The sequence below is a fragment of the Symphalangus syndactylus genome, chromosome X (assembly GCF_028878055.3).
Source record: "Symphalangus syndactylus isolate Jambi chromosome X, NHGRI_mSymSyn1-v2.1_pri, whole genome shotgun sequence".
In the NCBI taxonomy this organism is placed as follows: Eukaryota; Metazoa; Chordata; class Mammalia; order Primates; family Hylobatidae; genus Symphalangus; species Symphalangus syndactylus.
This window is the reverse complement of record NC_072447.2, coordinates 154,391,023-154,416,250: the sequence shown is the minus strand read 5'-3', so window position 1 is coordinate 154,416,250 and position 25,228 is coordinate 154,391,023. Positions and strand designations below refer to the sequence as shown.

At 49.4% G+C, this 25,228-nt stretch overlaps 1 protein-coding gene and 1 long non-coding RNA gene across 8 annotated transcripts; one reads left to right on the top strand and one right to left on the bottom strand.

Moving 5' to 3' along the window:
• Positions 1-4,314: 4,314 nt before the first annotated feature.
• On the bottom strand, positions 4,315-13,761 carry MAGEA4 (MAGE family member A4). 7 transcript variants are annotated; one of them, XM_055267581.2, is made up of 5 exons: positions 12,403-12,469; positions 11,722-11,850; positions 11,062-11,190; positions 5,949-6,021; positions 4,315-5,873 (listed from the first exon to the last, which is right to left on the bottom strand). In XM_055267581.2, exon 5 carries the CDS (start codon positions 5,806-5,808, stop codon positions 4,861-4,863), a length of 948 nt encoding a protein of 315 aa, XP_055123556.1. In that variant the 5' UTR covers positions 5,809-5,873; positions 5,949-6,021; positions 11,062-11,190; positions 11,722-11,850; positions 12,403-12,469; the 3' UTR covers positions 4,315-4,860. The 7 variants fall into 7 exon arrangements, with proteins under 7 accessions (XP_055123556.1, XP_055123557.1, XP_055123559.1 ...); XM_055267582.2 differs by lacking the exon at positions 11,062-11,190; XM_055267584.2 differs by lacking the exons at positions 11,062-11,190; positions 11,722-11,850; positions 12,403-12,469 and adding an exon at positions 13,743-13,761.
• A 3,987-nt stretch (positions 13,762-17,748) lies between these two features.
• Positions 17,749-24,731, top strand: LOC129475496 (uncharacterized). Its single transcript, XR_008654811.1, has 2 exons — positions 17,749-17,808; positions 24,373-24,731. It is a non-coding gene; the product is annotated as an uncharacterized lncRNA (long non-coding RNA).
• The last annotated feature ends 497 nt before the right edge of the window (positions 24,732-25,228 follow it).

The window sequence follows — 25,228 nt, the reverse complement described above, 5'->3', positions numbered from 1 at the left end:
TTGGTACAGCATTTTTTGTAATGAAATTAAAAATATTTATAAAATGTTAAACTATTTACAACCTTTTCATTTTAACCCAATGTTCATGTTAATACATTTCTTATAAGAAAACATTCGGCCGGGCGTGGTGGCTCACGCTTGTAATCCCAGCACTTTGGGAGGCCGAGGCGGGCGGATCACGAGGTCAGGAGATCGAGACCACGGTGAAACCCCGTCTCTACTAAAAATACAAAAAAAACTAGCCAGGTGAGGTGGCGGGCGCCTGTAGTCCCAGCTACTCGGAGAGGCTGAGGCAGGAGAATGGCGTGAACCCGGGAGGCGGAGCTTGCAGTGAGCCGAGATTGCGCCACTGCACTCCAGCCTGGGCGACAGAGCGAGACTCCGTCTCAAAAAAAAAAAAAAAAAGAAAACATTCATGTTTGCTCAGTAATTCATATTCAAAGATATTGATTTTATTCGGTTTATCACACAGCAAATGGTAAATAATGTATTTACTAGGAAGAAAGAGTTTAATTAATTATGGTGCATGCCTACTTTAGAATTATAGAAAGTAGTATCAAAAGAGAGATAGATGTATATATGTGCTGTTGTGGAAAGATCCCATATCCATTTTATGAAGGGACAAACACTAGTGGCAGATCAATACGTACATCATTATTCTCTTATATTAAATAAAAATAATATATTGTTACAGTTTATGTGTCAGTGAAGAGCCTAGAGTCAGCTTTAAAATAATACACAACAGATGGTTAATTGTGGGACCTCTGAGGAGGGGGCTAAACCGTGGAAGAGCTTTGCAAAGTTTAAAATTATAAATTGTCTACATTTCTATAATTTTTGCAATAAGAATATACAAACAACTATCTTTTAAATAAAAAATATTTACATCTAACGACAGAAATAGCAGCTGTGTCAGTTAAAGTAACTGCTAGCTGATGCAACAGACAAACTCTGACATTTCTTTTTTTTTTTTTTTTTTGAGACGGAGTCTTGCTCTGTAGCCCAGGCTGGAGTGCAGTGGCGCAATCTCGGCTCACTGCAAGCTCCGCCTCCCGGGTTCACGCCATTCTCCTGCCTCAGCCTCTCCGAGTAGCTGGGACTACAGGCGCCCGCCACCAGGCCCGGCTAATTTTTTTTTTTGTATTTTTAGTAGAGACGGGGTTTCACTGTGGTCTCGATCTCCTGACCTCGTGATCCGCCCGCCTCGGCTTCCCAGAGTGCTGGGATTACAAGCGTGAGCCACTGCGCCCGGCCTAAACCCTGACATTTCAATGGCTTGACACAACAGAAGTTGATTTTATGCACACCTAAGTTCTGATGTGGATTGGCGGGGGTTCTCCACTCCCACATGACCTGGGGATCCATATTACTTCCACCTTGTGATTCCATCATCTCAAACTGAAGCTGCCATGTTTGCCATTGAAAGGAGGGAGAAAGCATGGAAATGGCGCATTGGCTCTCACATGCCTGGATGTGACAAACAACGCTTCTGCTCATGTTTCAGTGGTAAGGGGTCGTCACACTATTCTTCCTAACTGCAGGTGAACTGTGCTGTTCCTATGGGTCAAGGAAAGAGAGGAAGACAAGGCGTGGGTGAGGACTATTGTCTCCCCCATAAACTGTTACAGAGTAAGTGCTCAATAAAAGGCAACTATTAATATTATAATTTGCTGTTACACAATCCATCTCATTTCTAGGAGGAGTTTCTGAGAAGGTCAAATTTGCCTTGAAGTTCTCCAGATTGTTCGAGTGCCTAATATGTGACTGATGCTTTCAAATGTAGGGTCACAACTGTCCAAGAATCTTGAAAGTCTCAGCAGGAAGGCCTCCCTTTGCAATGCCCTTTTTTTTTTTTTAACTTTTATTTTAGGTTTGCGGGTACATGTGAAGGTTTGTCACATACATAAATAAGAGTCACAGGAGTTTGTTCTATATATTATTTCATCATCCCTGTATTAAGCCCAGTACCCAATAGATATCTTTTCTGATCCTCTGCCTCCTGCCACCCTCACTACCTCAAATAGACTTCAGTGTCTGTTATTTCCTTCTCTGTGTTCCTAAGTTCTTCTCATTGAGCTCCCTCTAAGTACACCGAGAATATTTTCTTCATTTGATTCCTGGTTAAAATCTTAACCTGTGAGTCTCTGCTACCCTCCACATGCCTGAACACCTGTCAGGTGCCTCTAGGCACACTGAAAGCCAGTATTTTTCCATGGGGCAGTTAAGCATACAAGAGGCAGTAGAAGGCTGCTTAATTATTCCTTTTTCATCAGAGCTGACATGTATTCCAAGGAATCATTTTTCACCTCCTGGGAGACTATAGGGATTCAGGAATTCAGCCTCAGTATGTAGATGTTTGTTCCACTAGGATTTTCAAAGTTTTTCCCCACCTAATACTCATGAGGGAGGCTTTGGTTGTAAAGCATTCATCTGTGTATGTGTTCAGAGCTGGATTCCAAATAAAACACCCTGTTAAAGTCCAATTTCAAGTATCAAGGTGGTTCCAAACCCCTATTAACTTCGGGGTGACATGCCAAAAACTGATGGATAATATGGCAAATCAGACTCTACTCAACCCATTCGGAAAACACTTGGAGACTGTGTTGAAGATAACCAGAGTGGTACCCAGCTGTCTAAAAGCCACTGTCCCTATGTGAATTTTACATCAAAAAGTTTGCTTATATCACATGGCTTCCTGGGTGAGAGATGGGACAGCCAGAAGACTTCTACTGTCCCAGAATGCTCCCTGTCAAGAGGTGAGCAGGTGATTTTGGGCTGTTCTGTGGGGACCAGTGACAAGGTGGTCAGCAGGGAAGGTTCCAGAGTCAGACAAGACCACATGGAAGTGACCAGAGGAAATGCGCTGTAGTTCCAGAAAGTGCTGAGACTGGACAGCAATGCCCACACCTGGGCAGACTCAGCTCTCAAGGAACCCAGCGCAAACCAGCCCCAAATGGTGTTTGATTCTCATTGCCACCTTCTCCAAGCCTGCTTTTAGTAATGTTGGCCTCAAGGTCCTTGTTTTTGTCACCTGAGATACATGGTGCAGTGCTGAGAAGAGAAATAAAGTACCAGTCAGGAGGTCAACCTCAGGCTGGGGGGAATGGGAACAGCACGGGCTCTAAAGGAATTCAGAGCAGGGGTCTGGTTCCAGCCCTGTTCCTTACTAGCCACATGATCCTGGGGATGCCCTGGAAATACTCTGTTATTATGTCCCAATTCACAAGCCCTGTGAGCCTTGAATTCTTCATCTGTAAGCAGATTTGATAAGCCATCTAGTAGGACTGTTGGAGTGTGTGCAATGTATGTGAAGCACCTGGCTCAGGGCCTGGAATTAAATTAGAAGTTTAGGGAATGGCAGATGGCTGTTACTTCTAGTATTATTTGACCCCAGACCCTAGCATTCTGGGATTTTGTTGTTCATCAGAGAGTATACAGCTCAACAGGGCATGGAATAGTTAGCCAGAAAAGGAAGTTTCATCCATAAAATTCAGTAAGAATTACCACTTAGAGAATGTGCCTCAAAATTTGAGGGTGTGGGAGTTTTCCCCAGCCAGATGCAGCTCCAAGCTCCTAGAATTTGAGTCAAAGACCAACTCCTTCCCTCGCTCCCAGCTGCTTTTCCATCCATACCACCATTTTCGTTTTGTTACCACCCAAAATCTAGCCCCTGCTTACAACTGGTCAAATTGCACTTGAGATAACCTAATTAGAATGCCTTTTTAATAGTCAGTTCTGGTTGTCCCAGCCAGGTAGAAAAGCACCTGGCCAGTGGCTTCTGGGTCTCCCTTTTGGGGAAGACATACACTTATCTCACAGAAAGCCCTTGCAAATAATGGGTGTCCATCACCTAGCTCATGCACTGTGTTCAACAACACTGGGACAAAAGCGCAAGACACCTTCCATTCCTGCCCCAGGTAGAGGCTCCTCTCTGTTCATCCACTGTCAAAAAGAACTGCTCAGAGCACTTTTCCAATCTGGGCTTTTCCCTCTCCCCTCTGAGAATCTGGCCCTGGACCCACCAAGCTTCATTAGAATCAGATCCCTCAGAAGAAAATGCAGTTTCCCAAAGCCCAAAAGGCCCCACACAGGGAATTTACACTCGACCACCCTCACCTGGAGCCCCATACCCACACTCCTTACTTTTCCCCTACATCTTAGAGGACATCTTGTCACCTTAATTATATGACCGCAGCTCCTAGACTCTTAATACCTTATGGGTAGGTGTGTGTCTGGCTTACCCTAGTATCTCCACTACTAATCCTGGGCCTTCCACAGAGCAGATGCTCAGTGCCTAGAGAAGAAATGAGCCAGTTAACAGAAAGAATTATTTATTCAGATTTAATTTCTCTTACATTCAAGAAGCAGCCAAGGAAATCCAGGTATGCATATATATTTTTTAAATTTTACAGAATAGACTGAGGCATGAGTATCTTTTAATTTCTTTGTCTCACGTATTTTACGGTGAATTCACACTTCTAAATACATACTGCACTGCTGTTACTATGTCCCAAATTCACAAAGTAGAATGGATTCCCCAATCTGAATAAAAAACAAGACTCTTACTCCTAAACTATATCAACAGCAATATACGTAACTACGATTCATAAACTTGGATGCTGAAGTTCATTCAACCATCCATTAAAAGGAACATTTGAACAATTGTAAAAGGAAACAGAGATAAACCTCCAAGTCATCCAATAAAACAGAAACCCACTACTAAGAACGCTGACTACTTTTTTCAAACAGAGTGAAGAATGGGCCTCATGTTACACGAGGCAAGGGAAGCTGCTGCACAGGGCCGTTAGATGCACTGGCCCAGCCCTGCCCCTTCCCCACGGCCCTGGCTGCGACTCATGCTCAGACTCCCTCTTCCTCCTCTAACAAAGCTGCTTCATGCAGGGATGGGTAGGAAATGCGAACTCTTGCATTGACCCTGACCACATGCTCCAGGACTTTCACATAGCTGGTTTCAGCCAGAGCCCTCGGACCCCACAGGAACTCATAGCGCGCAGGATCACTGCCGGGCACCTGCCGGTACTCCAGGTAGTTTTCCTGCACCCAATCTTGGGTGAGCAGCTTCCTGGGCTCCCCATAGACACTGTGCTCCCTCCCATCATACACATCCATCACACTCAGCTCCTCCCAGATTTCCTCCTCAGAGGCAGAATCGCCCTCCATTGCGATTGTGCCCAGGACGATTATCAGGAGGCCTGTCTTGGGAAAGATCTTATTACCCAGCAGGCCATCGTAGGAAAGGCCCAGGCAGGTGACAAGGGTGTAGGTGTTGCTGGTGGGGTCGACTTCCTTCACGTCAATGCCAAAGATCATCTTCAGGGACTCGGAGGCTTTGCCGAAGATCACAGGAAAGCAGCACTTGTAATTTTTGATGACTCTCTCCAGCATTTCTGCCTTTGTGACCGGCTCCTTGGCTCGATATTTGAGGAGCAGAAAATGAACCAACTCATCCACCTTCTTACTGAGTGCTTCTCGGAACAAGGACTCCACGTCAGGCGAGGTGCTCAGCCCCTCCTCTTCTTGGCTGCTGGAACCCTCATTGGGTTGCCTCCAGCAAGTGAAGCTGATGGTAGTGGGTAAGGCAGAGGCTCCCTGAGGACTCTGGGGAGGACCTGTTGACTCAGCAACAGGCACTTCCTCCAGGGTGCCAGGGACCAGAGAGGAGGAGGAGACAGCAGCCCCCTGCTCCTCAGCAGTAGGAGCCTGCGCACCCACCAGGCCCAGGGCCTCTCCTTGGGCCTCAACGCCTTCCTCAGGCTTGCAGTGCTGACTCTTCTGCTCAAAAGACATGATGACTCTGGTCAGGGCAGCAGGCGGGAGTGCAGGCAAAAGCTGGGCAATGGGGACCCACAGGCCTAGGGAGAGAGGGAGCATGTGAGAGGCCTCAGCTGAGAACCAAATCTTGGAGGCTCTAACAAAGGCTTACTTACAGATCTTCCCCTCGGTGCTCCTCTGTGGCCTCCAGGGAATCCTGTCCTCCGGGTTGGCCTGTCCCCTCAGAACCTGAAGGAGGAAGTGAGAGAGCACCTCAGGGTAAAGCCGGCCAGCAGAGGTCGATTCTGCAGGACTGATGGTAAGGAGGTGAGGCCAGACTCTCTGGAGTCACATGTGTCCTGTGGCAGGTGGGGCCCTTGGTGTGCATTCATGGCAAACATTCACTGCTGGCACTGAGGACACTGTCTCAGACCAAGGCCTCACTGCCTTGTTCCTGGAGCTCCTAGGAGAGGAATCCATGGGCCCTTAGGGTGCAGACTGTAAGCACAGCCCCTGTCCCTCAGTGCTATCAAGAGGGTAGGCTGGACTCTGTGAGGTCCCCACTCTCATGGAGTGGATGATCCCCACTGTGTTCACTCAGGGCCCTCACATTTCTCCAGGCAGGACCTGGATCCCACTCTTTTGCTGGCCTGAGAAACTCAGATCAAGAGCTCACATGCCTGAGAGGGAACAGGACATAAGAAGCCCCACATATCTGGCCACATGTGCCTAGGTCTTCCAAAGAACGACAACAAAAGATGTCGAAACTCATTGGAACCCATGTGTCCTGGGTGAGGAGCCTGCTTGGTCCTCACCTTAACTCCTGGCAGAGCCTGGGACCCTCCCTCTACTGATCTGGGTGCAGCCCCCTCAGACCAAGGCCTCCCCATCCATGACACCAGTGATCCCAGGATGAGAGAAGGACCTCAGCAGACAGCCAAGCCCATGCTCTCTGGGGTGACAACAGGAGCAGGGCTGATTTCTGTGGGGTCATCATCTGTGTTCTGGCCCTGTGGTACCCTCAATCCTCCCTCACATTCCTCACCAGGACTCTTGGCAGCTCCTGGGACCACTGTATCTGTCGACCAGATGGGGGTCCCTGTGGTGACCTGAGTCACCCTCTGAGAACAAGGTCCTCACCTCACTGAGATCTGGAATCAGAAATGAGGAGGAGCCACATCCTGTCACCCCTGTGTGGGGTGCCCAGGGCTGACCCCTTTGGTTCTGGGGTGAGGGTTCTGATGGCCTCCTATGGGTTACTCATGTTTGCTCCTGACAGGACCTGCCCTTCCTCAACCCCCAAGCCCGAGATGAGCAGACACTGCCCTTTTACTCCAAGACCTCATCTCCCTGAAAGTTCCCCAACTTCCTGCCTGTGGTACAAGTGAGATTAGCACATAGGGCCATCCCTCCTCTGGTCCTCCCTGAGCTAAGAACAGGGGACAGCCAGATTCTGTGGGGTCCCGTCTTTCTGAGCCACAGGTATCCCTATTCCTCATGAAGTGTGGCACACCTTGGGTCCTGTAGATCCTGGGACTCCTCCCTCTGCTGACCTGAAGTACCACTCCTCAGACCACAGCCCTCTCCTCTCTGTGACCTCGAAGGTGCAGGAAGTATGAGCTACAGGTGGCTACCTTGTCCAGGACCTCCCAGGGCCCAGGTCTCCACTGATCTGGAATGCAAGGCCCCCTGAGTCCTCCCTCGTCTTCCTTTCCTTGAGCCTGGAAGGGCTGGAACCCACCCCTCTGCTGACCTGAGTCGCCATCCCTTGGATTCCCGAGGCTAAGAGGAGGCACCTCATTCCCAGACAGAGGTGGGGTGGGGTCCCTGCCTTGGGGTGCTGGGTCTCCTGAGGCCTTCCTCATCTTCCAGGAAGGCCAGGGTCCTCCCTCTGCTACCCTGAGGCTCTGCTCATGATACCAAACCCTTTCCCTCCTTCAGCCCTCGATGTGGATGTCAAGATTCGAGTGCCTGACCATTCCCACGTCTTCCGAGGGTTGACTGCAGGGGACAAAATGGATTCTGAAAAACAGAGTTGGGGATGGGGCTGGGGATCTGGATGGGGGTGGGGATGTTGGAATGTGGATGGGGTGAGAGTGTAGGGCCCTCAGTTCCCTCTCAAAGTCCTGACCCCAGTGCCAGGCAGAGCCTGGGCCTTGCCTTGGGCACACCAAGCTCTTGACTCTAGAGTCCCCTGTAGCTTTAGTGGCAGTGGGAGCTGGGACGGCCTAGCCCGAGAAGTCTTCTCCCGGGTGGTCCAGGACTGGCAGCAGGAGCTGCACTGGATTATTTGGGTTCCTCTATCTTGGGTGGGGGCCTCCTCAGTCCTTCCTCAGAGTCTCACCTTGCCTCGCCGCTCCCCTCAGCCGATCTCAATTGGCCCCTCAGGACCATGCCCTTGATTCTCTGACACCCAAAACATCCCAGCACCAAGCCTGGGGTTTCCCTGGATTGATAGCAGAAGGGGAACTGGATTCTGCCTAGTGAGGGTGAAGGGCAAGGAATGGGAAATGGAGCAGCAAAATGGCAGGGGATTTGTGGGAGTGGGGGTTAGACTGGGATCTTGGGGGACCTCAGTTCCCTCTCAGGTTTCTGGCTTTGATTCCTGACAGGGCCTGGGCCATGCCCTCTCCTAACCAGCCCTTCCCTGATCACACCAACCTCTGACTCCAGAGTCCCCTGCGGCTTAAACAAACGCATTGGAAGGGGGCGGAGGTGGGGAGCAGCCCAGCCTGAGAAGTCTGCCCCTGGGTGGTCCAGGGCTGGCAGCAGTGGTGGTGCTGGATTACTTGGGGCCCTCTATCTCGGGAGGGGACCTTCTGAGACCTCCCTCAGCCACTCACCTTGCCTCCTCAGAGCCTGGGCTCGCTTCCCTATGCTGATCTCAAGCTGCCCCTAAGGAGAATCTCGCTTTGCTCTAACTCCCTATGAGCAAGTCAGTGGCGTCACATCTGGGTACCAGGGGCTTTCCTGGATTGACAGCAGGGGCTGAACCGTAGTCCACCAGGGTGGGGGCCAGGGTGGGGGTTCTGGTGGGAAGGGTGTGGGTGGAAAGGCAAAGCGGATGGGGATCTGGGTTGAGGTATAGGGGTGGTGGATAGGGGTGGGAATGGCAATGAAGTGGGGGTTGGGTCATGGGAGTGGGGATTGCAGTGGGCTCTTGGGAGCCCTCAGTCCTCCATGAGATTCCTGACCTTGATGCCTGGCAGAGCCTGGACAGCACCCTCTCCTAAGCAGCCCTTCCCTGGTCACACCACGCTCTGACTCCAGAGTCACCTGTGGGGACAGGGTGTGGGGACAGGTGGTGGTGGGGTGGGAAGCTAGAGGCGGCCCAGCCTGAGAAGTCAGCCTCCGCAGGGTAGTCCAGGGCTGGGACCCTCTATCAGGGATAGGGGTGTCCTGAATCCTCCCTCCGAGTCTCACTTTGCCTCCTCACAAAGCCGGGGCCACCTTCCCTCTGCCAATCTCAAGCCGCCCTTCAGACCCAGAACCTCACTTCCCTCTAACCCTCAATGCACAAGTCAGTGGCATCACATCTGGCCACCCAGGGCTTGCCTGGATTGAAAGCAGGGGTGGAACCGGATGCTGCACTGATGGGGATGAAGGTAGGGGTGGTGGAGGGGGGTATGAGGCTGGTGGAGGGGTTGGGGAGGGTAGGGGCACAGGTGGAGAATGGGGGTACAGATGGGGTAGGGAGTGCAGATGGGAATGGGAACAGGGTAGGGGACAGGAATGGGGGTGGAGGACACTCAGCCCTCTCCTAGGATCCTGACGTTGATGCCTGGCAGAGCCTACCCCCACCAGTCTTGCATTGATGACACCAAGCTCTGACTCCATAGTCCCCTGCGGCTTAAGCGGCAGTGGGGTGGTGGGCGCCCCAGACTCAGAAGTCCGCCCACGGGTGGCCCAGGGCTGGAAGCAGGAGGGGTGCTAGATTATTTGGGGTCATCTATCTGGGGAGGAGAGGGCCTCCCGAGTTCTCCCTCAGCTTCTCACCATACCACCTCACAAAGCCTGGACCAGCTTCCCTCTGCCAATCCCAAGCTGCCTGTCAGACTGAGAAGCTAGCTTCTCTCTAATCCCCAGTGCGCAAGTCAGTGGCATCACATCCGGGCACCTGGGGCTTTCTTGGGTTGAAAGCAGAAGCACAACCTCATGCAGCTTGGATGGGGGTGGGAGGGGTGAGGTCGGTGGAGGGAGCGGGTTTTTGGGGGTAGCAGATGGTGGTATGAGGGTGGTGGGGGGCTTGGGAGGATGGGGAGCTGGTGGAGAATGGGAGTGTGGATGGGTTTGTGAGTGTGAATGGGAATGGGGTAGGGGATGGGAATGGGGTTGGGGGATGGGAATATGGGTGCGGTAGGCTAAGCTGGCTTTTACGATCGTGACGTTGATGTCTCGCAGAGCCTGCCCTCACCAGACTTGCACTGATCACCCCAAGCTCTGACTCCAGAGTCCCCTGCGACTTCATAGGCAGTGGGGTGGTGGGCACCCAAGACTCAGAATTCTGGCCACGGGTGGCCAAGGGTTGGGAGCATGAGTGGTTCGAGACTGGCATCGTCTATCTGGGGTTCGGGCCTCCTGAGTCCTCCCGCAGTGTCTCACCTTCACTCCTCACAGGGCCTGGCCCGCTTCCCTCTGCCAATCTCAAGCTGCTGGTCAGACAGAGCAGCTCGCTTCTCTCTACCCCCAATGCGCAAGTCAGCAGCATCACATCCGGGTACCTGCGGCTTTCTTGGGTTGAAAGCGGGAGCGGAACCCGATTCAGCATGGATGGGGGTGGGAGGGGTGAGGTCGGTGGGAGGGGTGAGGTCGGTGGAGGGGGCGGGTTGAAAGCGGAAGCAGAACCCTATTCCGCGTGGATGGGGGTGGGAGGGGTGAGATTGGTGGAGGGGCCAGGGTTTTTGGGGTGGGAGATGGCAGTGTGAGAGAGGTGGGTGGTTGAGGAGGATACGAGTGCTGGTGGGGGATGGGGGCGCAGATGGGTTTGGGAGTGCAAATGGTAATGGGAAACGGAAAGGGGTGGGGGATGGGAATGGGGTGGGGTACGCTTAGCCCCCTCTTAGGGTCTTGAGGTTGGTGCCTGGCAGAGCCTGCCCTCACTAGTCTTACACTAATCACCCCAAGCTCTGACTCCAGAGTCCCCTGCGACTTCAGAGGCAGTGGGGTGGTGAGCGCCCCACACTCAGAAGTCCGCCCATGGGTGGCCCACGGCTGGAAGGAGTGCTGCAGGATTATTTGCGGTCGTCTATCTGGGGTGGGGGCCTCCTGAGTCGTCCCTCAGAGTCTCACCTTGGCTCCTCACAGGGCCCGGCCCACTTCCCTCCGCCAATCCCAAGCTGCTGGTCAGACAGAGCAGCTCGCTTCTCTCTACCCCCAACGCGCAAGTCAGTGGCATCACATCCGGCCACGTGGGGCTTTCTTGGGTTGAAAGCGGAAGCGGAACCCGATTCAGCGTGGATGGGGGTGGGAGGAGTGAGGTCGGTGGAGGGGGCGGGCTTTTGGGGGTGGGTTGAAAGGGGAAGCAGAACCAGATTCCGCGTGGATGGGGGTGGGAGGGGTGAGGTTGGTGGAGGGGCCTGGGTTTTTGGGGTGGGAGACGGCGGTGTGAGAAAGGTGGGTGGTTGAGGATACGAGTGCTGGTGGGGGATGGGGGCACAGATGGCTTTGGGAGTGCAAATGGTAATGGGAAACGGGAAGGGGTGGGGTACACTTAGCCACCTTAGGGTCCTGAGGTCGGTGCCTGGCAGAGCCTGCCCTCACTAGTCTTACACTAATCACCCCAAATTCTGACTCCAGAGTCCCGTGTGACTTCAGAGGCAGTGGGGTGGTGGGCGCCCCAGACTCAGAAGTCCGCCCACGGGTGGCCCACGGCTGGTAGGAGTGTTGCGGGATTATTTGCGGTCATCTATCTGGGGTGGGGGCCTCCTGAGTCCTCCCTCAGGGTCTCACCTTGGCTCCTCACAGGGCCCGGCCCACTTCCCTCCGCCAATCCCAAGCGGCTGGTCAGACAGAGCAGCTAGCTTCTCTCTACCCGCAACGCGCAGGTCAGTGGCATCACATCCGGGCACGTGGGGCTTTCTTGGGTTGAAAGCGGAAGCAGAACCCGATTCAGCGTGGATGGGGGTGGGAGGGGTGAGATCCGTGGAGGGGGCGGGTTTTTGGGGGTGGGTTGAAAGCAGAAGCAGAACCCGATTCTGCGTGGATGGGGGTGGGAGGGGTGAGGTTGGTGGAGGGGCCCGGGTTTTTGGGGTGGGAGATGGCGGTGTGAGAAAGGTGGGTGATTGAGGAGGATACGAGTGCTGGTGGGGGGTGGCGCAGATGGGTTTGGGAGTGCAAATGGTAATGGGAAAGGGGACGGGGTAGGGGATGGGAATAAGGGTGGGGTACGCTTAGCCCCCTCTTAAAGTCCTGAGGTTGGTGTCCGGCAGAGCCTGCCCCTAGTAGTCTTACACTAATCACCCCAAGCTCTGACTCCAGAGTCCCCTGTGACTTCAGAGACAGTGGGGTGGTGGGCGCCCCAGACTCAGAAGTCCGCCCACCGGTGGCCGACAGCCGGTAGAAGAGTTGCGGGATTATTTGCGGTAGTCTATCTGGGGTGGGGGCCTCCTGAGTCCTCCCTCAGGGTCTCACCTTGGCTTCTCACAGGGCCCGGCCCGCTTCCCTCCGCCAATCCCAAGCTGCTGGTCAGACAGAGCAGCTCGCTTCTCTCTACCCCCAACGCGCAAGTCAGTGGCATCACATCCGGCCACGTGGGGCTTTCTTGGGTTGAAAGCGGAAGCGGAACCCGATTCAGCGTGGATGGGGGTGGGAGGAGTGAGGTCGGTGGAGGGGGCGGGCTTTTGGGGGTGGGTTGAAAGCGGAAGCAGAACCAGATTCCTCGTGGATGGGGGTGGGAGGGGTGAGGTTGGTGGAGGGGCCTGGGTTTTTGGGGTGGGAGACGGCGGTGTGAGAAAGGTGGGTGGTTGAGAAGGATACGAGTGCTGGTGGAGGATGGGGGCACAGATGGCTTTGGGAGTGCAAATGGTAATGGGAAACGGGAAGGGGTGGGGTACAATTAGCCACCTTAGGGTCCTGAGGTCGGTGCCTGGCAGAGCCTGCCCTCACTAGTCTTACACTAATCACCCCAAATTCTGACTCCAGAGTCCCCTGTGACTTCAGAGGCAGTGGGGTGGTGGGCGCCCCAGACTCAGAAGTCCGCCCACTGGTGGCCCACGGCTGGTAGGAGTGTTGCGGGATTATTTGCGGTCGTCTATCTGGGGTGGGGGCCTCCTGAGTCCTCCCTCAGGGTCTCACCTTGGCTCCTCACAGGACCTAGCCTGCTTCCCTCCGCCAATCCCAAGCTGCTGGTCAGACAGAGCAGCTAGCTTCTCTCTACCCCCAACGCGCAAGTCAGTGGCATCACATCCGGGCACGTGGGGTTTTCTTGGGTTGAAAGCGGAAGTGGAACCGATTCAGCGTGGATGGGGGTGGGAGAGGTGAGATCGGTGGAGGGGGCGGGTTTTTGGGGGTGGGTTGAAAGCGGAAGCAGAACCCGATTCCACGTGGATGGGGGTGGGAGGGGTGAGGTCGGTGGAGGGGCCTGGGTTTTTGGGGTGTGAGATGGCAGTGTGAGAAAGGTGGGTGGTTGAGAAGGATACGAGTGCTGGTGGGGGATGGGGGCGCAGATGGGTTTGGGAGTGCAAATGGTAATGGGAAACGGGAAGGGGTGAGGGATGGGAATGGGGTGGGGTATGCTTAGCCCCCTTAGGGTCCTGAGGTTGGTGCCTGGCAGAGCCTGCCCTCACTAGTCTTACACTAATCACCCCAAACTCTAACTCCAGAGTCCCCTGCGACTTCAAAGGCAGTGGGGTGGTGGGTGCAGACTCAGAAGTCCGCCCACCGGTGGCCCATGGCTGGTAGGAGTGTTGCGGGATTATTTGCCGTCGTCTATCTGGGGTGGGGGCCTCCTGAGTCGTCCCTCAGGGTCTCACCTTGGCTCCTCACAGGACCTGGCCCGCTTCCCTCCGCCAATCCCAAGCGGCTGGTCAGACAGAGCAGCTCCCTTCTCTCTACCCCCAACGCGCAAGTCAGTGGCATCACATCCGGGCATGTGGGGCTTTCTTGGGATGAAAGCGGAAGCGGAACCCGATTCAGCGTGATGGGGTTGGGAGGGGTGAGGTCGGTGGAGGGGGCGGGCTTTTGGGGGTGGGTTGAAAGCGGAAGCAGAACCCAATTTCTTGTGGATGGGGGTAGGAGGGGTGAGGTTGGTGGGAGGGGTGAGGTAGGTGGAGGGGGCGGGTTTTTGGGGGTGGGTTGAAAGCGGAAGCAGAACCCGATTCCGCGTGAATGGGGGTGGGATGGATGAGGTTGGTGGGAGGGGCCGGGGTTTTTGGGGTGGGAGATGGCGGTGTGAGAAAGGTGGGTGGTTGAGGACAGGAGTGCTGGTGGGGGATGGGGGCCCGGATGGGTTTGGGAGTGCAAATGGTAATGGGAAACGGGAAGGGATGGGGGATGGGAATGGGGTGGGGTACGCTTAGCCCCTTCTTCGGGTCCTGAGGTTGGTGCCTGGCAGAGCCTGCCCTCACTAGTCTTACCCTAATCACCCCAAGCTCTGACTCCAGAGTCCCCTGCGACTTCAGAGGCAGTGGGGTGGTGGGCGCCCCAGACTCAGAAGTCCGCCCACGGGTGGCCCACGGCTGGAAGGAGTGCTGCGGGATTATTTGCGGTCATCTGGGGTGGGGGCCTCCTGAGTCCTCCCTCAGCGTCCCACCTTGACTCCTCACAGGGCCTGGCCCACTTCCCTCTGCCAATCCCAAGCTGCTGGTCAGACAGAGCAGCTCGCTTCTCTCTACCCCCAATGCGCAAGTCAGTGGCATCACATCCGGGCACCTGGAGCTTTCTTGGTTTGAAAGCGGAAGTGGAACCCAATTCAGCGTGGATGGGGGTGGGAGGGGTGAGGTCGGTGAGAGGGGCGAGGTCAGTGGAGGGGGGCTAGTTTTTGTGGGTGGGTCGAAAGGAGAAGCAGAACCCGATTCAGCGTGGATGGGGGTGGGAGGGGTGAGGTTGGTGGAGGGGCCCTGGTTTTTGGGGTGGGAAATGGCGGTCTGAGAGAGGTGGGGGGTTGAGGAGGGTAAGAGTGCTGGTGGGGGATGGGGGCGCAGATGGGTTTGGTAGTGCAAATGGTAATGGGAAAGGGGACGGGATGGGGGATGGGAATAAGGGTGGAGTACGCTCAGTCCTCTCTTAGGGTTCTGAGGTTGATGCCTGGCAGAGCCTGCCCTCACTAGTCTTACACTAATCACCCCAAACTCTGACTCCAGAGTTCCCTGCGACTTCAGAGGCAGTGGGGTGGTGTGCTCCCCAGACTCAGAAGTCTGCCCACTGGTGGCCCACGGCTTGTAGGAGTGTTGCGGGATTATTTGCGGTCGTCTATCTGGGGTGGGGGCCTCCTGAGTCGTCCCTCAGCGTCTCACCTTGACTCCTCACAGGGCCCGGCCCGCTTCCCTCCGCCAATCCCAAGCTGCTGGTCAGACAGAGCAGCTCGCTTCTCTCTACCCGCAACGTGCAAGTCAGTGGCATCACATCCGGGCACCTGGGGCTTTCTTGGGTTGAAAGCAGAAGCGGAACCCGATTCAGCATGGATGGGGGTGGGAGGGTTCAGGTCGGTGGCAGGGGTGAGGTCAGTGGAGGCGTCGGGTTTTTGGGGGTGGGAGATGGCGGTGTGAGGGTGATGGGGTGTTTGGGAGGATGGGGAGCTGGTGGAGGATGGGAGTGTGGATGGGTTTGTGAGTGAGAATGGGAATGGGAACGGTGTCCAGGATGCGAATGGGGTTGCCGGATGGGAAGAGGGGTGGAGTACGCTCAGCTGGCTTTTATGATCCTGAGGTTGATGCCTGTCAGAGTGTGCCCCCACCCGTCTTGCACTGATCACCCGAAGCTCTGACTTCTGAGTCCCCTGAGGCTTAAGTGGCAGTGGGGTGGTGGCCTCTCCCCCGACTGAGCAGTCTTCCCAGGAGTGGCCCAGGGCTTGCAGCAGGGGTGGTGTTGGATTTTTTGGGGTCGTCTATGTGGGGTGGGGGTCCTCCTGAGTCCTCCCTCGGCATCTCACCTTGCCTCCTTATAGAGCCTGGGCGGGCTTCCCTCTGCCGGTCTCAAGCTGCGAGTCAGATGGAGAAGCTCGCTTTTCTCTAACCCCCAGTGTGCAAGTCAGTGGCATCACATCCGGGCACCTGGGGCTTTCCTTGGTTGAAAGCGGGGCAGAACTGGGGATCCTGCCTGGATGGGGGTATGGATGTTGGGGGGTGGGGGTGCAGGTGTGGGGTGGGGGATGAGGGTGCGGGGGTTGAATTGGGGATGGGGGTATGAGGGTGGTGCAGGGTTGGGGAGGATAGGGATGCTGGTAGGGGATGAGGGTGTGGATTGGGTTAGGAGTGTGGAAGGGAATGGGAATGGGGTGGTGGATAGGAATGGGGGTGGGGAACCCTCAGCTCTCTCTTAGGGTCGTGACTTTGATGCCTAGCACAGCCTGCCCCCACCTTGCCTCCTCACAGAGCCTGAGCCTGCTTCCCTCCATGGATCTCGAGTTGCTGGTCAGACTGACAGCCTCGCTTCTCTCTGACCCCCAATGCGCAAGTCAGAGATGTCACATCCGGGCCACCTGGGTTGACAGCAGGGGCGGAACCGGATTCGGCCAGGGTGGGAGTTGCGGTGGGGGAGGAGGCGAGAGGTCCTGGGGTTAGGGGTTGAGGTAGGCGTGCCCCTCAGTCCTCCCTTGATTCCTGGCATAGCCTGGACCCCTGTTCTCTGTGAATGGTGTCTGCTCCCCTCAGACCAAGGTTCTGACTCCGAGTCCCCTGAGGTCACAGTGGGGGGAGAGGTGTCCTTGGGCGACAAAGCCGCTGGGGTCTTCCAGGGCTGACAGGAGGCTCTAAGCTGGATTCTGTGGCTCCTCTTTGTGCGGGGGTGGACTCTCAGTCTTCACTCAGGAGGGTCCTCTTCCGGGGTCCTGGCTCTTTGTTGAAGTGATGGGTTGGAGATGCTCTTTCTCTCACCTCTGAGCATTTGCCCAGCTGTACCCCTTGCAGAAAATGGCTGCGGGTACCAGGAGAGGTGTTCCCTGGGTGGCTGCAGCACCCGTTATTGTAGTGACCTCTTTGAGAAGATGCACGCCTTCCCACAGGGGCTCCTCCCCAGCCAGAGCTGGACTTTGGAAACCTTTTTTCCTCAAAGAAATATATTTTACATGTCTTCCAAGGATACATGTAGGTAGCAACATATATATTTGTTTCTGTGAAAGAATACCTACCCTTAGTTTGCATGATTCACTCTGATACCCTATTCAACTTCTATTCCATTGTTTATGTTCTGTTAAAATAATTCTTTTCGAGACCAGCCTGGCCAATAGGGTGAAACCCTGTCTTCACTAAAAATACAACAAAAATTAAAAAATTAGCCGGGCGTGGTGGTGGGCACCTGTAATCCCAGCTACTTGGGAGGCTGAGGCAGGAGAATCACTTGAACCTGGTAGGCGGAGGTTGCAGTAAGCCAAGATCGAGTCATTGCACTACAGCCCAGGCTACAGTCTCAAAATAATACTAATAATAATAATGCCAGTTTTCACCCACTAAGTTGGTTTCAGGTTGTAATTAGCAGATCTCTGGAACCATACTGCCTTAACCAACCCAATTTTCCTGCTGTCCTATTACCCTAGGGTTGCTGGAATCGTGTTTTGAGGTGCTGCCTCAGATTGTGCAGTGCAGTGAGGTGGAAATTTTAAAATGTTCATCCTTTTCATTCTGTCATCTGACGTCTAGGCAGGCTATAGACTTCAACATCCCTGTAGCCAACCCCCCCTCCAATCGACACCGCCCCAAACATAAGTACCAGTTCAACACAGTCCTCAGTCTCACCCAGGACTTTCTGTGTTTTGTTGCTTAGATTTTATTGCTGATATTGTTGTTTTTTCTTTCTTTCTTTTTCTCTTCTATAATTTTCCAGAGTTGATTTGGGAACCAGAGAACAGCAGCCTAAGTTTGACTGTAATTTTGGCAGCTACAGGTAAGACACTAAATTGTAAATAATTTAAGCAGAATTGACATTTTTACAATGTTCTGCTCCTGATCAATGAATATGTTATGCTCCTTTACTTATTTCAAACTCCTTTTACCTGAATCTATCAGTATACTTCGATAGTTTCCTCTAGAAAGACCTTACACATTTTTCTTAGGCTTCTTTTTTGGTAATTCTTGGATTTTATTGCTATTGCAAATGGCACATTTTCTACTAATTGTTCTAATTAATGGAAATTAATTAACTCTAATAGTTATTGCTATTGTGTGGCAGAGAGTTTGATTTTGCTATAGTAATCTGTTGTACACCTCATTCTGAAAACTCATTGACTTGAATATTCCATATGCCTTTTTCTTTGAATTTTCAAGAATGATAAGGGTATTATCACGAAACGTTATGTATTTTTCCTATATTCACGTCTCTTATTTATTATGATACTTATAGCTCTGACTTTGTGTTTCAATGATGATTTAAAACGTAGAGATAATAGCCTACATCTACTTCTTGTTCCTGCCTTTAATGATAATTCTTTGAACTTTTCAAATTTGTTTGCTGTTGATTTTAGAAAATGTATGTTCTCTTTCAATATAGGTTAACTAAATATTTTTACCATGAACTCATATTGAATTTCTTCCAAAAGCTTTTCCTGTACCCATTGATGTGATAAATTTTTTCTCCTCTATTTTGTATGTAAAAAATTACAATGAAACTTTTTTTCTAATGTTAAATCATATTTCCTTTCCTTGAGCAGAGCTTGTTTGCTCATATAATATTCTACTAATTTACATAAGATATTTGCTGCTATGTAAGAGAGCTTGTTTATGTGTTTTTTTCCATCGGGAGTGGGGGGTGGTCCTCATCTGATTTTTGAATCCAGGAGGGTTAATCTGGGAGAATGAATTGAAAAATTGTCTATATTTTGCGTGGTTTGGAAGAGTTGAGATAAGATGATGGTTAGTTTTCCTTGATCATTTGGTGGAATCAGCCTCCAAAACTGACTAACCTGGGACGTTTGAGGGTGGCTTGAGCTTTGAATATTGTATAGTTTCAGTTTGTGTCGTTTAATTGAACTTTTCTTTTTGGATCAATTTGGTCATTTATTTATTTTATTTCTACAAAGTAGTTTCACTTAGGATTTCATTTTTAATGGCATGATATTTACGATAAAAAACTTTTTTTTATCAGGGAAGCCTCACACATATAGAATAATAGAGAGACTAACATAATGAACCCAGCATACCTGACACTCAGCATCAACAACCTTAAATACATGGCAAATCTGGTTCCAGTTAGACACTCACCTACCTGCATCTCAGCTGCTGGAATAATGTGGAGCAGATCAAAGACAGCATACCGTTTCATCCCTAAATAATTCAATATTCATTTTTAAAAGATAAGGACATTGTACCCAGCTGTACCCCTCGCAGAGAATGGCTGCAGGTACCAGGCGAGGTATTCCCTGGGTGGCTGCAGCACCTGTGATTGTAGTGACCTCTGGGTCACAATCACTACAAATAAAAACCCAATACAATTCTCATTTCTAAAAAAAACACAAATGATTATGAAATGTTCAACTGTTTTATGCACTTATCTAGAAGACTTATACTTTATAAAAATTTGTTTATTTGGATGAGTACCCAAAAATAGTATTACACACTGATATTTGTAATTAAATCTCCTCTCACCTGTAGGTCCCCTCCACATGATCTGTTTTCTTGCCATTGCTTCATTGTTGTTGGAAAGAAACATATCTTATGTTCTTTCCAGTTTTCCACAGTCTGGATTTGCAACACTGTGATGTCCTTTATCATATTCTCTAGCCCTTAATTTCTAGGGCTACAAAATGGCCCAGGCTCATCAGGTTTATGCCCTGCCCCAGTCGTAAATAAGCCATTTCTCCAAATATCTGGTTCCTTTTAATGGGAAATGGTTCTAGAAATCTACTTCTGGGTGCTAGGTGTGTTCATTGCTACTTTTGCTTTTGGTGTTTAATTTAAAAGCTCTTTAACAAACAAAGTTACGTAAATTTTATCTTATGTTTTCTTATAGAAGTTGTATAGTGTTTGCATTTTGCATTAGGTCTATGATGTATTCTGAGTTAATTTCGTGAAATACCTAAGGATTTGTCTAGGTTATTATTATTATTATTGTTTAGATACCCAGTTGTTCATGTACCATTTGTTGGAACAACTATACTTTCACCTTTATTGCCTTTGTTATAAATCACTTGATTATATGTGTGCAGGTCTATTTTGGGGCTCTATTCTGTTTTTTTAATCTATGTGTTTTTTAATCCATTCACCGAATGAAATACATCTTGGATGCCTCTGTTTTTGGTGATTATGAAATAAGCTATTGTGTACATTATTACACAATTTCTTATGTAGATGTAAGTTTCCAAATTAGTTGGGTAAATACCTAGGAGTAGGATTGCTGAATCTTATCGTAAGACTATGTTCAGTTTTTTAAGAAAATGCCAAACTGTCTTCCAAAGTGCCTGTACCATTTTGCATTTTCACCATCAATGAATGAGAGTTTCTTTTGCTCCATATCTTCATGGTCTTCTTTTATTATTATTGTAGACATTCTAATTAGGTGTGTAGTTGTACCTCATTTTAGTACACACTTCTCTAATGACAAAGGACGTTCAGCACTTTTATTATGCTTATTTGCCATCTGTATATCTTCTTTGGTGTAGTGTCTGTTCAGATCTTTGACTATTTTCATTTATTTCTATTGTCTAGTTTTAAGAATTGGTGTATATGGTAGAGACAAGTTATTTATCACATATGTACACTACAGATGTTTTCTCCTAGTCTGTAGCTTCTGTTTTTATTCTATTCACACTGTCTTTTGAAGGGCATACTATTTTTATTTTAATAAAGTCCAACTTGGCAAATTTTTCTTTCATTGATGATGCTTTTGGTGTTGAATTTAAAAACTCACCACCAAATTGAAAATTATGTAGATTTACTCTTACGTTTTCTTATACAAGTTGTATGGATTTTGCATTTTGCATTAGGTCTATGATGTGCTTTGAGTTAGTTTTTTTTGAAATATGTAAGGATATGTCTAGGTTATTATTATGTGTGTATAGATGTCCAATTGTTCAGGCACCATTTGTTGGAAAAACTATACTTTTACCATTATTGCCTTTGTTGTAAATCACCTGACTATATGTGTGCAGGTCTATTTCTGAGCCCTATCCTGTTTTATTAATCTATGTGTCTATTCTTTGCTAATGCTTATGTCCTCTGCCAAATTCATATTTTGAAGCTTTCGGCCCCAGTATGTCTGTATTTGGAGGTGGGGCCTCTAAGGAAGTAATTAATGTTAAAAGAGGTCATAAGGGTGGGGCCTTGATCCCATAGGATTAGTGTGCTTATGAGAAGGGACACAAGAAAGCATTCTTGGCCGGGCGCGGTGGCTCACGCTTGTAATCCCAGCACTTTGGGAGGCCGAGGCGGGCGGATCACGAGGTCAGGAGATCGAGACCATGGTGAAACCCCGTCTCTACTAAAAAAAATACAAAAAATTAGCCGGGCGTGGTGGCGGGCGCCTGTAGTCCCAGCTACTCGGAGAGGCTGAGGCAGGAGAATGGCGTGAACCCGGGAGGCGGAGCTTGCAGTGAGCCGAGATTGCGCCACTGCACTCCAGCCTGGGTGACAGAGCGAGACTCCGTCTCAAAAAAAAAAAAAAAAAAAAAAAAAAAAAAAGAAAGCATTCTTATGCTTAAATGAGAACTCTCTCTCTCTCTCTCACCCTTCCACCCTCCCTCTCTCCATGCACATACACAGAAGAAATGCCAAGAATGGACACGATGAGAAAGGGTCATCTATAAGCCAGGAATAAGAAACTACAGCCTCCAGTCCTTTATCTGTGACTTTTAGTCTCTAAAACTGTGAAAAAAAATAAATTTCTGTTGTTTCAGCTACACAATCCATGGCATTTTGTTATGGAAGTCAAAGCTAACTAAGACATAACCCCAGGTAACAAGTTTTTCTTTTGTTTTCTTCTAGGGAAAAAAAAGTATTTTTGACATTTAGGGCTATGATTCATTTTGAGTTACACTTTTATATGGGGCAAGGCATGTGCAATGGTTAGTTTTATGGGTCAACTTGTCTAGACTGTAGTACTCAGTTGTGTGGTCAAACACTAGTTTAGATGTTTCTGTGAAGGTATTTTGTAGATGTGATCAGCATTTAAAATCAGTTGATTTTAAGTAAAGCAGTTTACCTCCATAACGTGGGTGTGCCTCATACAATCAGTTGAAGGTCTTAAAAGACCAAGGTGTCCTGGAGAAGGAATTCTACCACAAGATTGGAACATAAAAACGCTGTGTCAGTTTCTAGCCTGCTGGCCTGTCCTGTAGATTTTGGATGTATCAGACCTCATAATCACCTGAGACAATTCCTTAAAATACCTTTATCTTTCTCTCTCCCTTTTTAGATAGATTAGATAGATAGATAGATAGATAGATAGATAGATAGATAAAGTATGGATTGAAATTTAGTTTTGCATATGGATATCCAATTGTTCCAGACCCAATTGTTGAATACACTATCATTTCTCCCCTCTAATCTTCATTTGCATCTTTATCAATAATTAGTTATCTATAGATGCATATACATGTGGATTCATTCCTGGAGTTGATTCTCTTCTGTTGATATATTGCTGTAATTATGACAGTTCCACACTATACTGATCATTGTTAGTTTATAAGCCTTGAAATGAAGTAGGGTAACCCCTCCAACTTTGTTCTGTTTTTTAAAGTTTTCTTTGGCTATTCTAGGGCCTTTGCACTTCTATATGAATGTTAGAGTCAGCCTCCCAATTTCTATTTAAACATTTCTGGAATTTGGATTTGGATTGCACTGAATCTTTCAAAAACCTTGAGGGAAAATGACATCTTAATATTCAGTCTTTTGACTAATGAATAAAGTTTATATCTCTATTTACTTAGTTTCTCATTAAATTTATCTCTGTAATGTTTTATAGTTTTCAGTGGACAGATCTTACACATCTTCTGTCATATTTATCCATTTAATATTTATTTTAAATTGCATTGTTTTGTCTCAATTGCCAATTGCTCATTGCTAGTATAAAAATACAGGTATAATGATCTATATCCAGTGCCATTGCTAAACTCTTATTAGTTCTGGAAGCATTTTTAAGATTGATAGAATTGTCTGTATATGCTCTTATTTTCTGTAAATAAAGACAATTCTACTTGTCTTTTTCCAATCTGAAGGCCTTTTTTGAAAAAAAAAAAAAAAAAACTCATTACACTGGACAGAACCACAGGCACAGTGTTGATCTATTCTACTCAACACTACCCTATTTCATGAACTCATCAGTCTTGGGTTGTATTTTTCTACAACGCAAACATCCTGCATGATTTCTGACATGTGAAAATCTGCCTCATTCACCCTACACTGTTAAAATCCAAGCATAGGTACTACACCTGCTGAGGTGAGCATGACCCCACAGTTGAAACAAGATTCATAAGATATCCAGTGGAGGTAGCGTATTCACTGAAGTTTGACAGCCTGAAAGCAGTGATTTCAGACTGGGGAAAACTGAAACCCCAGGAGACTTCTGTGGACACTGGGAAAAGGAAGTAAGATGGAAAAGTTTCCTGGTAGTAGCCAAGTGAGTGGTCTTCAAGATGTATAAGAGAAATTTTTAGGAGGGAAGTAGGGTGATTCACATCTACACATAGACTTAAATACAGCCAGATTATCTTGGAGAGATTTCTGGTAAAATACAATAATAATAATAATTTTTTAAAAACTAGATAATGGTGAATGGCAGGAGAAAACAGAAAGAAGCGTTGAAATGGAGTGACCTGGGGGAAAAGCTTGGAGGAAATACTCTCTCCCTGCCATGTGACCCACCCCAGTTGAACATGGGAGGAAAGGAGCAGCACTATCTCGGAAAGCTCTTCAGCAGTTCTAAAGAAATGGCCCTCTTTTCTTCAACCGGACCACTCTGGCTTCCTCCTCATCCTCCCATCCCCTCCTCATCTTTCCTTCTCTCCTCCTCTCTCCTCTCCCCTCCCTCTCATGACAATGTCCTGAGGGTGGTTTGTGATATCTAAGACCTTCTCCACAACAGGGCAACCATTGGCTAGGTAGTAGCTTGCTGACCAATCAAAGCTCAGGGGTCTCGTTCGTCATTGTCCTAGGAGGGGTATGTATAGGGAGACCAGGCAGCCTGGAATAGACAATTGAGAGACACTGGCGAAGATGTCCAGGAAACGACCAGCCTCCAGCCCAGTTTTGGAACAATCACCGGCCATCACCAAAATGGCGAGGAAGAGGAAGGCCCCCTCTCAACCCAGATCCAGAAGCCCTATCAAGATAAATGAACCACCTAGGCTCCTCCCTTTCTTGACCCTGACTCTTACCTCCCAAGACTCCTACCCTGTCCTCACCTAGCACAACCCTCACCTCAGCCCATGCCTTTCTCATGAAGCCCCGGCTCCCGCCCCTCCTCCATCCTCTTTACCCAAACCAATGCCCTTCTGAGATCTCCCTGTTGTCGTTCCAGATTCCCAAGACAACTAGGAAGGGAAAAGGAACCCTTCAAGGAAGTTCCAGGAAAAACGTCTCTCCCAAAAAGACCACTGCTTCAGGAAAACCTGAGGAAGGGAGTGGGCCAACAGTATCCTGCCATTGTGACCAGCTGAACGAGGAACTCCATCAAAATGAGCCATAGCTGGACCAAAACAGTGAGGAGACCTCCACCTTCTTCAGTGTCTCCCTGAGCAGTCAGTAATTTCAGGGCAAGCTGAGAGGTCTCCAGAGGTCTAGCCCCAGATAAATAGCCAACAGGGTCTAGAGTACATTTTATACCCCACAGGGTATACCCCATGGTGATCAAAATAAAATAAACCTGTTGTAAAATGATGTGTGGGTCTGTGTGCTCTCTGATGGTGGGGAGGGAGGAAGGAGGGAAGAGGTGGGAGTTTGGGAAGGGGAGGTCCTTCTTTAAATTCAACTTGCTCTTCTTTCTTTGGTTTCCTAGGGTGGAAGTTTTGGTTATTGATTTTAGATATTATTTTCTAATATAAACATTTAAAATATGCTATAAATTTCCCTCAAGGAAATAATTTAGCTGAATCCCACAAATTTCTGTACATATAATTTTATTTTCATTCGACTTAATGTATTTTTAAAATTCTCCTAAGACTCCCTCTTTGGCTCATAGGGTATTTAGGAGCATATTTTAAAATTTCCAATATTTGGGCATTTTTCAGACATCATGGTGTTTGATTTTGAGCTTAATTACATTATGGTCTAAGAAGATGCTTTATATTATTTCTATTCTTTTCAATTTGTAAGGTTTGTTTGATGGCCTAGAATACCATGTATCTTGGTAAATATTTCATGCACACTGAAGAGGA